This window comes from Ornithorhynchus anatinus, chromosome 5 (genome assembly GCF_004115215.2).
Source record: "Ornithorhynchus anatinus isolate Pmale09 chromosome 5, mOrnAna1.pri.v4, whole genome shotgun sequence".
Classification (NCBI taxonomy): Eukaryota; Metazoa; Chordata; class Mammalia; order Monotremata; family Ornithorhynchidae; genus Ornithorhynchus; species Ornithorhynchus anatinus.
In genome coordinates, this window is record NC_041732.1 from 58,402,274 (window position 1) to 58,417,464 (window position 15,191).

The 15,191-nt window shown below is 54.6% G+C and overlaps 1 protein-coding gene across 2 annotated transcripts; it reads right to left on the reverse strand.

Moving 5' to 3' along the window:
- Positions 1–2,102: 2,102 nt before the first annotated feature.
- Positions 2,103–14,496, reverse strand: PEX10 (peroxisomal biogenesis factor 10). 2 transcript variants are annotated; one of them, XM_029065427.2, is made up of 6 exons: positions 14,195–14,496; positions 10,822–10,902; positions 6,359–6,765; positions 3,848–4,096; positions 3,621–3,756; positions 2,103–2,355 (listed from the first exon to the last, which is right to left on the reverse strand). In XM_029065427.2, exons 1-6 carry the CDS (start codon positions 14,304–14,306, stop codon positions 2,240–2,242), a joined length of 1,101 nt encoding a protein of 366 aa, XP_028921260.1. In that variant the 5' UTR covers positions 14,307–14,496; the 3' UTR covers positions 2,103–2,239. The 2 variants fall into 2 exon arrangements, with proteins under 2 accessions (XP_028921260.1, XP_028921261.1); XM_029065428.2 differs by having other exon boundaries at positions 3,848–4,023; positions 14,195–14,486.
- Positions 14,497–15,191: the final 695 nt, after the last annotated feature.

Sequence of the window (15,191 nt, forward strand, 5' to 3'; positions counted from 1 at the left end):
TTTGGTGAATAACTCTCAAAAGGAAGAGAGCCAACCCCTAAAGGAGGGGAGAAATTTACGAATCAACTAGGCAGGGAAGAAATTTAGGATTGGTCTGCAGTTCAGGGGGAGGACCCCTGGGGTTCAGACCTGTGAAATTGAGGAGTCAGACTGACCGTGCGCAGTGGTAGCTGGTGGCCCGTTCCCAGAGTGGGATTTGGATTGTCTTTAAAGGGGAGCACTCCAGGGACGTGGAGAAAAGAGTCCAGTTGAAACTCTCCAACGTACGGCCTTGGGCAAATCACGCTTCTCTGTGCCTCAGTTACCTCATCTGTAAAATGGGGGTTAAGACTGTGAGCCATATGTGGGACAGAGACCGAGTCCAACCAGATGATCTTGTATCTACCCCAGCACGTAGAACTGTGCCTGGCACGTAGTAAGCGCTTAATGTAAAAACAAAACAAAACAAAACAAAAAAAAGCGGGGGTCCCACGCCTCCAGGCCTGACCCTGCCAGAGAGCTTTTCCCAAGGGGACGGGAACCGAGGTGCTTCGCGTTCCTCTGTTTGACCTGGAAATGGTCTGTCTGTTCCGAGCAAGAGACAGAGCACTGTTCATGGTTCCTAAAACTAAGAAACAGCAACCCCCGACCCTCAGTAAGCGCTTCTGGAGAAAATGATGGTGAGATGTGCCCGTGCTAAAAAAACACAGCGTCTTGTAAGTTAAGCATGTTCTGCGCTATGCCAAAGTGCCAACGTGCCACCTCGTTCTTCATGTCATCCAGGGCCTGCCCTCCCGTTGGATGGCCCTGACGGGATGAGTGGGCGAGCCCCACGTGAGCACCACCTGGGTAGAAGGGCAGCCGACAGGAGACATTAGTGAGCCACACCTGTTGGCCAAACCGCATTCCTTCCACAGCCCACCTTCTCTCTGCACTGGTTTCTGCTGGAAGTGAAGTTGAAATCGATCTGTTCCTGGACTGTTCTCTCTCCACTCGTGCGTTTGGGTGCCGGCTCCCCCCGTACTGGGGACGCCCCGGTTCGGGGTGCAGCAACTCCCGTGCAGTATGTTAAAGTTGTCCGACCCCTCGGAGCAAAACCAGTGTGTTTCCGTCTCCACCTTTTTAAGACGTCGCAGGCTCCTTGGTGTGACGAGCGTCCGGGCTGGTGCGGAATGCCCGGGCAATACTCGAAGCTCGAAAAATGGAACTAAAAGCCCATCAAAGCAGCCCACCCCCTTTCGGTGCTCTCCGCCCCGGTGATACGAGGACTGGGCTCGGGCCTACAGGAAACAGCTTTTCTCGTGTGAAAACTAAAAGCCGGTGGACCGTTCCCGCCTCGATTTGCTCACCTTTAGCGGGAACCTGATTCGTAAATTAAAAGCGTGCTTTGTGGTTTCCTTTGCCAGTTGAGGTTGTTCGGTTCCTTGGGCTGGGTCAGAGACTCACCCTCAGGGAAAGTGGGGCCGGAGTCACCGGGTGCCTTCGGAAACATACGAGACCCTTTCTCGTTTGCCTGAGCCACGGTGCCACTGTCGAGCTACGGGGGTGTGTCGGGGCGGGCGGGAGTTGACGGGAAAGCCCCCAACCCGGGGCAAGGCTGGGGTTTTCCCTCGTTCCGAGATGGAGCTGTGGTGCTTCTGGTAGTACTGTGTGCCGCCAGCCTCGAAGGGAAGCAGCCCGAGCCGTCCTCGGTTTTCGAGCGTGGAGCCGGGGGAAGCGGGAAGGGGTGGATGTGATGGTTTCCTCAATGCATGTGCCAAATATTGTGAACTAGAACTCGGTTGTGGCGGGGTCTCATCTAGAGAAACGCGCTGCGGACGAGAAATTTGAGGAATAATGCAAGAAGAGCGTTCTCGCTACGCCGATGGCGTGGGCAATCAGACTGGTATTTTGTTGGTTTTTTGGAAGACTCCCCCAACCCTTGAAAGAGGATTTGCTTGAAAGGTGGACTGCCGGCACCCCCTGCCCCCGATACTCTGGTATGAAGAAAATAGGTTTTCACCTAGATGGGAATTTGTTCCTAAACATGGTTTCTCTTTAGCCCGAGGGAGGAAAACCCTACTGCTTTGGGGTAAGTATCTGAGCAGCAGAGCGCACCCAGGCGAGAGCAATAAGTCTGCACGGCTTATTTGATTATTTATTTTTTATAACTTGACCTTGAGTAAAGACTGTGCATGAACTGAAATGAACTGTGTGTTGCTGGTCCATGAATAAAGTCATGATCCAAGAGTCTCCATCCTTTTCTCTTGAGTCCTTCCCCCTATTTGGGGTGGGGTGGGATGGAGGGACGGGGGGCAGTGGTTGATCCTATCGGTAATGGCGCAGGTAAATCAGTTTCTGTGGGAGAAATTTTTCTCTGCAGAGAGGACACTCCGCCTGCAGGAGAAAACAAAGCATCAATTCACCTTCCCCTAACACCGTTCGTTTCCCTGAGAATGAGAGGCTGTTTCTGCTGCTTCTTCGGCCTCTAGCCTAACCCTGATCCTGGCAAGCGGAGAGAGAAATGTTCGGGCCGGGGCTACGGTATCCCTCTCTCCCTCAAATCCGGCAGTCACTCTCCCCCGCTTCAAAGCCTTATGAAAGGCACATCTCCTCCTAGAGGCCTTCCCTGACTAAGCCCTCTTTCACTTTTCGTCCACTCCCTCGGTGTCACCTTCACTTGCTCCTTTTATTCATCCCCCTCCCAGCCCCACAGCAGTTAAGTACCTGTCCGTAATTTATATTAATGTTTAGCCCCGCCTTGAGACTGTAAACTCTGTGGGCAGGGAATGGTGGCTTATTGTTTTATAATGTACTCTCCTGAGCACACAGTAAGCATTCAATAAATATGATTGATTGAATGAATGAATGAAAAGTCCTTGCAACAGATAAGTAGGATAAACCTTTTTGCTGCAGATTTGAGTTAAGCGTATCCTGAATGAAATGGAGCAAGGCTCTCCTCCCAGACCCTGTGCGCGCCCGGGCTTCTGGACGTGAAATTCACACAGCGCTACGTTCCCACTGGCGACAGGATCTTCCTCGGACCCAAGAATGTCCCCGCCGTCTTCCTTAATGAGGGGTCCCACCTCCTGGCACCATTTTCTTCCCGAACCAGGCGTGGATGGAAACCGTCTCCGTCTTCCCCTACCCCTTCATCATCACCAGTGTGGTACTTAAGGAGCGCTTGCTACACCCAGAGCGCTGTATTAAGTGCTTGGGAGAGTACAACGCGACATGGAAAATGAGCTTCTAGATTTTAAGACTGGGGACAGATTTTCTTTAGGATTTTCTTTAAGTGGCTGATGGGTGACAGAACCCCACGGGGCCTGGTTGGTTTGTTTTTTCACTCCCCTCCGAAATGTGCTCAGTGCCAGGTGGGCCTCGTCCAAGCCCGTCTCTGCCACTTGTCTGTTTTGTGACCTTGGGCAAGTCCCTTCACTTCTCTGCCTCAGGTACCTCATCTGTAACATGGGGCCAGAGACTGAGTCCCACGTGGGACGGGGACTGTGTCCAACCTGATTGTCTCCTATTCACCCCAGTGCTCAGGACTGCGCTTAACGGACACCACAATCATCACCATCAAATGGGAAGCCGCCTGGCCGGGCCGCTGCCCCCCGGGTCCCGTGGCTCCCTGGGCGTCCCCCGCCCGCTGCCGGGCTTACTTTGGTGTGGCACCACTCGGTGATGCACTCCCAGCAGAACAGGTGGCCGCAGGGGGTGGCCGTCGCGTGTCTGCGCTCCTCCAGGCACAGGGTGCAGAGCGAGCTCCGGGAAGCGCCCTTCTCCTCCACGGAACTCCTGTTTGGAAAACCAGCAGGGGTGGCCCCGATCCCTAGAGCCGGCCGCCCCACCCCCGGGCCGCCCCGCGGGCGTGGACGCGGAGTCGGACCTGCGGCAGGAGAGGCTGCGGTGCAGCTTCCACTCCTTCCTGGCCTGCCGCCTCTGCCGGAAGCCGTAGACTTGCGCCCCGACCGAGAGCAGGAGGTGCAGCAGGCTGACCACCCCCAGGAGCTTGTAACTGGTCCGGATGTTTCTGTCGTCTCCCGGCAAGCGGCGGACCTGGAGCTGGAGGGGTCAGGTCGGCCACCGGCGGGGCAGCGGTCAGCTGGGGGGACCACGCCGACTGGCGGCCTGACCCCTGAATGGAAATGGGAATAAAAAAAAAATCTCTCCGGGGAGAGGGACACCGAAGGGGAGAAAGAGCGAAGTTTCCGTCCGTTTTCTCGGTACGGCGGAACGGCTTTGGGAAGCGGCGTGGCCTGGGGGAAGAGCACCGGCCTGGAAATCAGAGGACCTGGGTTCTAATCCCACCCCTGCCACTTGCCAAGGGGTGAGCTTAATTCCTCTCTGCCTCAGTTTCCTCAACTGTGAAAAGACGATATATTTACCTGTTCTCCCACCTACTGAGACCGTGAGGCCCATGTGAGACACTATAATAATAATGACGGTATTGGTTAAGCGCTTATTATGTGCCAAGCACTGTTCTCAGCGCTGGAATAGGTACAAGGTTATCAGGTTGGCCCACGTGGGGCTCACAGTCAAGAACAGTGCTGTGCACATAGTAGGTGCTTAACAAATGTTGTTTTATTATGATTATTAATCCGCATTTTCTAGATGAGGGAACTGAGGCACAGAGAAGTGAAGTGACTTGCCCGAAGTCACACAGCTGACAAGTGGAGCCGGGATTGGAACCCCCGACCTCTGACTCCCAAGCCCGGGCTCTTTCCTCTAAGCCACGCTGCTTCTCCCATAGGTAGGACTATGTCCTACCTGATTAACTTGTATTGGCCTCAGTGCTTAGAGCAGTGTTTGACATATATCAAGTGCTCAGCAGATACCATTAAAACCCAAATTAAAACCCCAGCTCTGAATACCTCCGGCCAGAAAGGGACTCTGAGAGACCATCAAGTCTAGGCCTCTGCCTCCAGGTGTTGCCTGTCAGCAAAGGGGGTAAAATCATAGAAGCAGCATGGCTCAGTGGAAAGAGCCCGGGCTTTGGAGTCAGAGGTCATGGGTTCGAATCCCAGCTCGGCCACTTGTCAGCTGTGTGACTTTGGGCAAGTCACTTAACTTCTCGGTGCCTCAGTTACCTCATCTGTAAAATGGGGATTAAGACTGTGAGCCCCACGTGGGACAACATGATTCCCCTGTGTCTACCCCAGCGCCTAGAACAGTGCTCGGCACATAGTAAGCGCTTAACAAATACCAACATTATTATTATTATTATAGAAAATAAGAGCCCAGGAAGCAAATCTCCTTTCCAGCGAGAGTCCCAAGAGAATGTGAATGATGGGGAGGCGGGTTCTAGTCCCAGCGCCGCCACGGGTCTGCTGTGTGATCTTGGACAAGTCGCATAACCTCTCAGTGATTAGAAAATGTGGAGACTTATCCCCGCCTCACCCTGCAAGGATACGGCGAGTGTGCTGATGAGAGGGCACCTCGGAAAAAACTTGGCTACCAACCGTGTGGCGTTGTACTCTCTCGAGCATTTAGTCCAGTGGTCTGCACACAGTGAACACTCGATAAATACCACTGAGCCATGACTGAAGAAAGGGAAGAGGTGCTCCCGTATCCGATCACCCTATCCCTATTGGGCCGGGCTGCACGGAGAACGACTCCTTTTATCCCAGTGGGTTCACCGCCCACCGGTCATCTTGGGGCTGGCAAACAAACGGATCGGATAAAAAATCCAGTCACATGAGGAAGAGGGAGTGTCTAGTCTGGTTTTCAAGTGACTGCCAACTGGCTCCCAAATACCCATACAGTAATAATAAAGCACTTATTCTTTATAGCCAAGCTCTGTGCTAAGCCCTAGGGTCATCATCATTATTATTAGTTAATAATAATAATAATAATGATATTTTTAAGCGCTTACTATATGCCAGGGTGTACTGTACTAAGCGCTGGGGTGGATACAAACAAATCGAGTTGGACACAGTCTCTGTCCCATGTGGGGCTCCCAGTCTCAATCCCCATAGATGAGGTAACTGAGGCGCAGACAAGTGAAGGGACTTGCCCAAGTTCACACTACGGACAAGTGCAGAGCCGGGATTAGAACCCATGACCTTCTGACCCCAGGCCCACGCCCTATCCACTACGCCATGCTGCTTCTCTATTTCAAGATCGTCAGCTCAAACACAGACGGGCCCGTCCCCCACGGGGCTCCCAGCCTGGGAGGGAGAGCAGATATTCCTATTTTCCCCGATGAGGAAAGCGGGGCCCAGGGCAGTTAGGTGACTTGCCCAAGGTCATCCAGCAGGCCAGTGGCAGAGCTAGGACTCAGACCCGGGCCCCCTGAATCCTGGCGTGCCCTTCTAGGGCCCGCTACCTCCCCAAAGACCGGGTCCCGAGGGAAGCCACGGGAAGGGCCCTCGCGTGGCCTCCCGGGGCCTGCCCTTACGTAAGTGACTCCGGTGAAGCGTTTGGCCAGGTGGTAGAAGACGCCGTGGATGTAGAAGACGGCGACGTGCAGCCGCCGGAGGGCCGCCAGGCTCTGCCTCAGGAGAGGGACGATCCACAGGAGGGTCTTTTTCTGCTGCTCGGTCAAGGGGCCGACCCAGCGTCGGACCCACGCCCGCGCCAGGGACCGGCTTCGGCCGCCCGGCACGGCCCCGCCTTGGCTGGGCCGGCGGCTCTCGCCTTCCACCTGGAGCTCGTGCTCCAGGTGCAGCAGAGCCTTGTCCAGGAGGTACGGCGCGATCGTGTGCAAGGAGACCAGGGCCGCCCGGCGCAACCACGAAGGGACTCTCCGGGCCGACGGGTCCACCTGGACGATGTTCACGTACTCTTCCCCCAGGGTCTGGGAGCCTGAAAGGCAATCACTCGGTCACTGCCCCGGGGTCGCCCTGGGCACTCTCCCCCACGGTGCCCGGGGGTTCCCGGAGCACTCCCGTTTCCTGGGGGGGCCACTTGGCTGACCCGGGAAATTCTTCCGACGGCCCCACGTGGCCGGAATAATTCCGAAGAATTGCGATTTTAAGCCCTTTCTCTGCGCCGGGTGCTGGGGAGACGTGATATTTTCGAACAGTCCATCAGTAACAGCACCAGTAACAGTAATGGGGCTCGCTACCTAACAGGGATGGACACCAGCTATCAGATTCCCATTTGACAGACAGAGAAATGGAGTCCCGGTGGTAGAGCTGGGATTAGAACTTGGATTCCCAGGCCACACTGCCTTTCATAGGGGGAATCAATCAATCGATCAGTGGTATTTATTGAGTGCTTGCTGTGTGCAGAGAACTTTACTGAGCGCTTGGGAGAGTACAGTATAAGAGTTAGAAGACATGTTCCCCGCTCAGAATGAGTCTGTGGTCTAGGGGGGAGATAGACATTAATGTAAATAAATTTTGGATACGTACGTAAGTGCTGTGGGGCTGCGGGTGAGGTGAATACCAAGTGCCCAAAGGGTATAGATCCAACTGCCTAGGCCATGCAGAGGGAGAGGGAGTCGGGGAAAAAGGGCTTAATCGGGGAAGGTCTCTTGGAGGAGATGTGACCTTAATAAGGTAATAAAGGAATCACCTTTATAATATCGCCAAGATCCGCCCTTTCCTCTCCACCCAAACGGCTATCTTACTGTTACAGGATCTCGTAATATCCCGGCTGGATTATCGTGTCAGCCTTCTCTCTGATCTCCCTTCCTCCCATCTCTCCCCACTCCAGTCTATTCTTCATTCCGCTGCCCGGCTCATCTTCCTGCAGAAACGCTCTGGGCATTTCACTCCCCTTCTTAAAAACCTCCAGTGGTTGCCTATCGACCTCCGCACGAAACAGAAACTTCTCACTCTAGGCTCTGAGGCTCTCCATCACCTTGCCCCTTCTACCTCTCCTCCCTTCTCTCTTTCCACCGCCCACCCCGCACGCTCCGCTCCTCTGCCGCCCACCTCCTCACCGTCCCCCCTTCTCGCCTATCCCGCCGTCGACCCCTGGGCCACGTCCTCCCGCCGTCCCGGAACGCCCTGCCTCCTCACCTCCGCCAAACTCATTCTCTTCCCCTCTTCAAAGCCCTACTGAGAGCTCACCTCCTCCGAGAGGCCTTCTCAGACTGAGCTCGCCCTTTTTCCTCTGCTCCCTCTGCTCCCCCTCTACCCCCCCTTCACCTCTCCTCAGCTAAGCCCTCTTTTCCCCCCTTTCCCTCTGCTCCTCCCCCTCTCCCTTCCCCTCCCCTCAGCACCGTACTCGTCCGCTCAACTATATATATTTTCATTACCCTATTTATTTTGTAAATGAGATATACATCACCTTGATTCTATTTATTTGCTATTGTTCTAATGAGATGTTCATTCCCCTGATTCTATTCATTGCCATTGTTCTTGTCTGTCCATCTCCCCCGATTAGACCGTGAGTCCGTCAAAGGGCAGGGACTGTCTCTATCTGTTACCTATTCGTACATTCCAAGCGCTTAGTACAGCGCTCTGCACATAGTAAGCGCTCAATAAATACTATTGAATGAATGAATGAATGAATCTCTCCCAGAACGCCCCACCTCCGTCTGGAATCTTTCTGGTAGTGGATCCATAGAGTTTTCTTGGTCAAAATCCAGAACCGGTTTACCACTGCCTCCTTCCACGCAGTCAACCCGAGTCTCCGCCCTCGGCTCTCTCCCGTGCCGCCGCTGCCCGGCACGGGTGAGTTTTGACTTGTAGCGGATTGCCTTCCGCTCGCTAGCCACTGCCCGAGCTAGGAATGGAATGGACAGGCCCCTGCTTGACTCTCCCTCCCTTAGTCGAGACTGGTAGAGGACCGGAAACCCTCCAGGCGTGACCCTGAGAGGGAGAAGCTGGTATCAGAGAGGTGAAATGCGCAGGCTGGGCTGCAGTAGGAGATCACGCAGTGAGGTAAGGGGGGTGAGCGGATTCAGTGCTTATTTAAAGCTGATGGCAAGGAGTTTCTGTTTGATGAGGCGGTGGATGGGAACCACTGGAGCTTTTTGAGGTGTGGGGGGATCATTTTTGTAGAAAAATGATCCAGGCAGCAGAGTGAAGTAATAACAATAATGTTGGCATTTGTTAAGCGCTTACTATGTGCAGAGCACTGTTCTAAGCGCTGGGGTAGATACAGGGTAATCAGACTGCCCCACGTGAGGCTCAGTCTTCATCCCCATTTTACAGATGAGGGAACTGAGGCACAGAGAAGTCGAGTGACTTGCCCACAGTCACACAGCTGACAAGTGGCAGAGCCAGGATTTGAACCCATGACCTCTGACTCCCAAGCCCGGGCTCTTTCCACTGAGCCACGCTGAAGTAAGGACTGGAGTGGAGAGGGACAGGAGGCAGGAAGGTCAGTGAGGAGACAAACGCAGTACTCAAGGCGGGATAGGATAAGTGCTTGGATCAACGCCCCACCTCCTTTGAGGAGCAGCGGGGCTCAGTGGAAAGAGCACAGTCTTAGGAGTCAAAGGTCACGGGTTCTAATCCCAGCTCAGCCACTTGTCAGCTGTGTGACTGTGGGCAAGTCACTTGACTTCTCTGTGCCTCAGTTACCTCATCTGTAAAACGGGGATAAGACTGTGACCCCACGAGGGACAACCTGATTACCCTGTATCTCCCCCAGCACTTAGAACAATAAGCGCTTAACAAATACCAACATTATTACAATTATTATCAGTGCAGTAGTATTTTGGATGGAGAGGAAAAGGGCAGATTTTAGCGATGTGGTGAAAGTAGGATCAACAGGATTTAGTGACAGGATGGAACAACCCTGGCCTATTCATTCATTCAATAGTATTTATTGAGGGCTTACTGTGTGCAAAGCACTGTACTAAGCACTTAGGAGACAACAATAAACAGATTCCCTGCCCACAATGAGCTTACAGTTGAGATCTAATTCCAGCTCAACCACCAGCTCACGAAGGAGCTGGGTAATAAATTTCCTTTTCTGCTCTGGTCGTTTCCCGCCCTACGCCTTCCCCTTGGTGCAAACCAAGAGCAGGAGGTGTGGAAAACCCTTGAAAACAAATTTGGGAGTGAGCTGGGGCCTTCCTTCTTGTTCTTGCTCCAGAGAAGAGAGCACAGGTTTGAAAAATCAAATCGCCTAGACTATTCGCTCGTTATGGCCAGGGAATGTCCCTACCAACTGTTATACGCTGTGTGACTTTGGGCAAGTCACTTAACTTCTCTGGGCCTCAGTTAACTCCTCTGTAAAATGGGGATGAAGACTTTTGAGCCCCATGAGGGACAACCTGATCACCTTGTATCCCCCCAGCGCTTAGAATAGTGCTTTGCACATAGTAAGCTCTTAAATACCAACATTATTATTATTGTTATTATTATGTAGTCTCCCAAGTGCTCAGTAGAGTGCTCTGCACACAGTAAGCGCTCAATAAATACAATTGATGGACTGACCCCCAGACACAGGGGCCACAGCATCATCAACGGATTCCTTCAGGGGGCCAGAGTGAGATCCAGAATGCAGGCCGGGGTCCCGCCCAGGTGCAAGGCGCTCCGGATGCCAGCCGACTGACACCGAGCGAGACTCCCTGCCGGTCCGGAGAGCAGCGGTCCGGGTACTGGGCCATTTCAATCAACTCCCTATCAGAGGAGGCAGAGAAGCAGCGTGGCTCAGTGGAAAGAGCCTGGGCTTGGTAGTCGTGGTCATGGGTTCGAATCCCAGCTCTGCCACTTGTCAGCTGTGCGACTGTGGGCAAGTCACTTCACTTCTCTGGGCCTCAGTGACCTCATCTGTCAAATGGGGATGAAGACTGTGAGCCTCACGTGGGACAACCTGATGACCCTGTATCTCCCCCAGCGCTTAGAACAGCGCTCTGCACAGAGTAAGCGCTTAACAAATACCCACATTATTTATTATTATTATTCCCCACCTCCCCAATCGAGCCTTTCCCCTCCCAGCAGGCAGGACCCTTACCTGACAACGTGGTGAGACTGAAGTAGGCTAGGTCTGTGAGCAACTCGACCTCTTTCCTCCACTCCAGCCACTTCTTGGCACCTGGAAGGGCAGACAACGAGAGGTAGGTGGGGAGCCACGGGGGTCTGGTACCCTGTATCTACCCCAGCGCTTAGAACAGTGCTCTGCACATAGTAAGCGCTTAACAAATACCAACATTATTATTATTATTATGAGCTCCCCGGGAGGGAGGTGCTGGACAGAAGGACAAGGTGGGCACCGCCAACGGGGAAGGCAAAGGGCTGATGACCGTTGGGGACTCAATCAATCAATCAAAATGATATTTACTGAATGCTTATTATATGCAGAGCACCGTATTAGAGCTAGGGAGAGTAGCTAGGGAGAGCTAGGGAGAGAAGCAGCATGGCTCAGTGGCAAGAGCACAGGCTTCGGAGTCAGGGGTCATGGGTTCGAATCCCTGCTCGGCCACTTGTCAGCTGTGTGACTGTGGGCAAGTCACTTCACTTCGCTGGGCCTCAGTTACCTCATCTGTAAAATGGGGATGAAGACTGGGAGCCCCACGTGGGACAACCTCATTCCCCTGTGTCTACCCCAGCGCTCAGAACAGTGCTCGGCACATAGTAAGCGCTTAACAAATACCAACATTATTATTATTATTAAAAGGGAATGTGTCTGTTTATTGTTGCATTGTACTCTCCCAAGTTCAGTAGGGTGCTCTACACCCAAAAAGCCCTCAATAAATATGACTGAATGAACGAACACAACGGAGTGGGCAGTCACAACCCCCGCCCATAAGACGCTTACAGTCTAGACTCCCCAACACAAGCATTTTCTCCCCTCTCAAAGATGTATGTGGGAAACCCCATGGCATAAGGGCCACAGCACGGGCCTGGGAGTCAAAAGGTTATGGGTTCTAATAATAATAATAATGTTGGTATTTGTTAAGCGCTTACTACGTGCAGAGCACTGTTCTAAGCGCTGGGGTAGAGACAGGGTAATCGGGCTGTGCCACGTGGGGCTCACGCTTAATCCCCATTTTACAGATGAGGTAACTGAGGCACAGAGAAGTTAAGTGACTTGCCCAAGGTCACACAGCTGACAGGTGGCAGAGCCGGGATTTGCTCTGCCACCTGTCTGCTGTATGACCTCGAGCAAGTCATTTCGCTGCTCTGTGCCTCAGTTCCATCTGTAAAATGGGGATTAAAACTGTCACCCCATGTGGGACAGGGACTTGTATCCACCTCAATGCTTAGTACAGTGCCTGGCACATTGAAAGCACTTAACGAGTAAACACTATTGAATGAATGAATGAATGAACAAAAGCCACAGTTATAGAGAAGCAGCGTGGCTCAGTGGGAAGAGCATGGGTTTAGGAGTCAGAGGTCATGGGTTCTAATCCCAGCTCCGCCACCTGTCAGCTGTGTGACTTTGGGCAAGTCATTTCACTTCTCGGTGCCTCAGTTCCCTCATCTGTAAAATGGGGATAAAGACTGTGAGCCTCACGTGGGGCAGCCTGATTACCCTCTATCAACCCCTGCGCTTAGAACAGTGCTCGGCACATAGTAAGCGTTTAACAAATACCAACATTATTATTATTGTTAGCCGGGGAGCCAATCTATGAGCCGCTGGAGAGATGCCGTAGAAAAAGAACAGGTTCAGGACCTTGGGGCTGTACAATTAATTGCACTACCAGTTTAATCATTTATGTGTAAACTACAAAGTAGTTTAACTAGAGAAGCAGCGTGGCTCAGTGGCAAGAGCCCGGGCTTGGGAGTCAGAGGACGTGGGTTCTAATCCCAGCTCCGCCGCTTGTCAGCCTTGTGACTTTGGGCAAAGTCATGTCAGTGGGCCTCAGTTCCCTCATCTGTAAAATGGGGATGAAGACTGTGAGCCCCACGTGGGATAACCTGATGACCCTGTAATAATAATAATAATGTTGGTATTTGTTAAGCGCTTACTAGGTGCAGAGCACTGTTCTAAGCGCTGGGGTAGACACAGGGGAATGAGGTTGTCCCACGTGGGGCTCCCAGTCTTCATCCCCATTTTACAGATGAGGTAACTGAGGCCCAGCGAAGTGAAGTGACTCGCCCACAGTCACACAGCTGACAAGTGGCAGAGCTGGGATTCGAACTCATGACCCCCGACTCCAAAGCCCAGGCTCTTTCCACTGAGCCGCGCTGGGCTCCACCCTGTATCTACCTCAGCGCTTAGAACAGGGCTTGGCACATAGTAAGCGCTTAACAAATACCAACGCTATTATTATAATTAACCATTATTAATGATTAATAACCATTAGTGATGATTAATAACAATTAATAGTGATCCATCCTGATGATAACGTCGGTATCTGTTACTAATCACCACTGATAATGATTATTAATCATTAATGATGATGATTAATGATGATGATTAATAATGGAGTCCAACCAATTGGCCGATCTGGCCGAGCGGCCTCCTTCCACTCAGGCGTCTCTGCACACGACACCGGTCACACCCTCATAAGCCCCGCCCCCTTCCCCACCCACGTGCTCACGACACTGACCACGCGCCCTCGGAAGCCCCGCCCCCTCACCAGCGCGCGCCCACCTGCACCCGGCCCTGGCCCCGCCCCCTCTATGGCCCCGCCCCTCTCCAAACCCCTCCCACCTGCACCCGGCCCTGTCCCCGCCCCCTCTCCAAACCCCGCCCCCCTTCACCCGGCGCTGGCCCCGCCCTCTCCAATCCACGCCCGTCTGCACACGACACCGGCCCCGCCCCTAATAAGCCCCGCCTCCTCCAACGCACGCCTATCTATCTGCACCCGGCCCCGCCCCCGTGAAGCCCCGCCCACCCCCAACCGACCCCGCCCACCCGCACCCTGCGCGGACCCCGCCCCTTAATAAGCTCCGCCCCTCCGATCCACGTCCATCCGCACCCGGCCCTGGCCCCGCCCCCTCTGCAGCCCCTCCCCCTCTCCAAACCACGCCCATCTGCACCCGGCCCTGGTCCCGCCCCTTCTCCAAACCCCTCCCGTTTGCACCCGGCCCTGGCCCCGCCCCCTCTGGAGCCCCGCCCACCCCTCCAACGCACGTATCTGCACCCGGCACTGGCCCCGCCCCCTAAAGAAGCCCCGCCCACCTCTCCGATCCACGCCCGTCGGCACCCGGCCCTGGCCCCGCCCCCTCCAATCCACGCCCATCCCCACCCGCCCCATCTGAAGCCCCGCCCACCGCTCCCAACCCCTCCCATCTGCACACGACACTGGCCCCGCCCCCTGACAAGCCCCGCCCCTCCGCCCCACGCCGAGCGGCCCTCTCCAATCTGCCCCGCCCCCCGCGGTCCCCGCTCCGCGCCTGCGCGCTCCCCCTCGCCCTGGGGCCGGGCCCGCGCTTACCCAGCAGGCTGTGCAGGGCGCTGCCCGCGGCGCTGCGCAGCTCGGCCCGGTAATAGTCATCCTTCTGGGCGGCGCGGACCACCTGCGGGGGGCTGGCGGGCTCCGGGGCCATGTCCGCCGGCTCGGCCCGCCCCCTAGCGGCCCGGCGCGGGATGCGGGGCGGCCACGCGCACCCCTGCCGCCCCCTGCGCGCTCGGCGACGCCCCCTAGCGGCCCGGCGCGGAATGGAGGCCCCCCTCCCGCGCACCCCTTCCGCGACTGCGCACTCGGCTCCTTGAGTCGTCCACCGCCCCCTAGCGGCCCGGCGCGGGATGGAGACCCCCCCCTCCCGCACACCCCTTCCGCGACTGCGCACTCGGCGCCCACCGCCCCCTAGCGGCCCGGCGCGGGATGGAGCGCGTCACCGAGAGGGAGGGGGAGCGGGAGCGAGCGGGCGCCTCTTAAAGGGACAGGACGCCCTTTGTGCAGCCGGCGCCCCCCCTCCCCCCCAGCCATAATAATAATGTTGGTATTTGTTAAGCGCTTACTATGGGCAGAGCACTGTCCTAAGCGCTGAATGAGGTTATTTGTTGTGAGCAGAGCGTGGGAAATCCTACTCTTAGATCTTGGGCAGGCCACTTTACTTCTCTGGGCCTCAGTTCCCTCATCTGTCAAAGGGGGATTGAGACTGTCAGCCCCATATTCATTCAGTAGTATTTATTGAGCGCTTATTGTGTGCAGAGCACTGGACTAAGCGCTTGGAATGGAAAGTTGGGCAACAGAGAGAGACCATCCCTGCCCCATGACGGGCTCCCAGTCCAATCGGGGGAGACAGACAACAAAACAGAACAAAACAAGACCACATCATCAAGATAAATAGAGGCAAGGGGATGTACACCTCATTAATAAAATGAATAAGGTAATAAATAATATGTACATGGGACAGGGTAATAAGGAATTCATTCAAGAGTATTTATTGAGTGCTTACTATGTGCAGAGCACTGGACTAAGCGCTTGG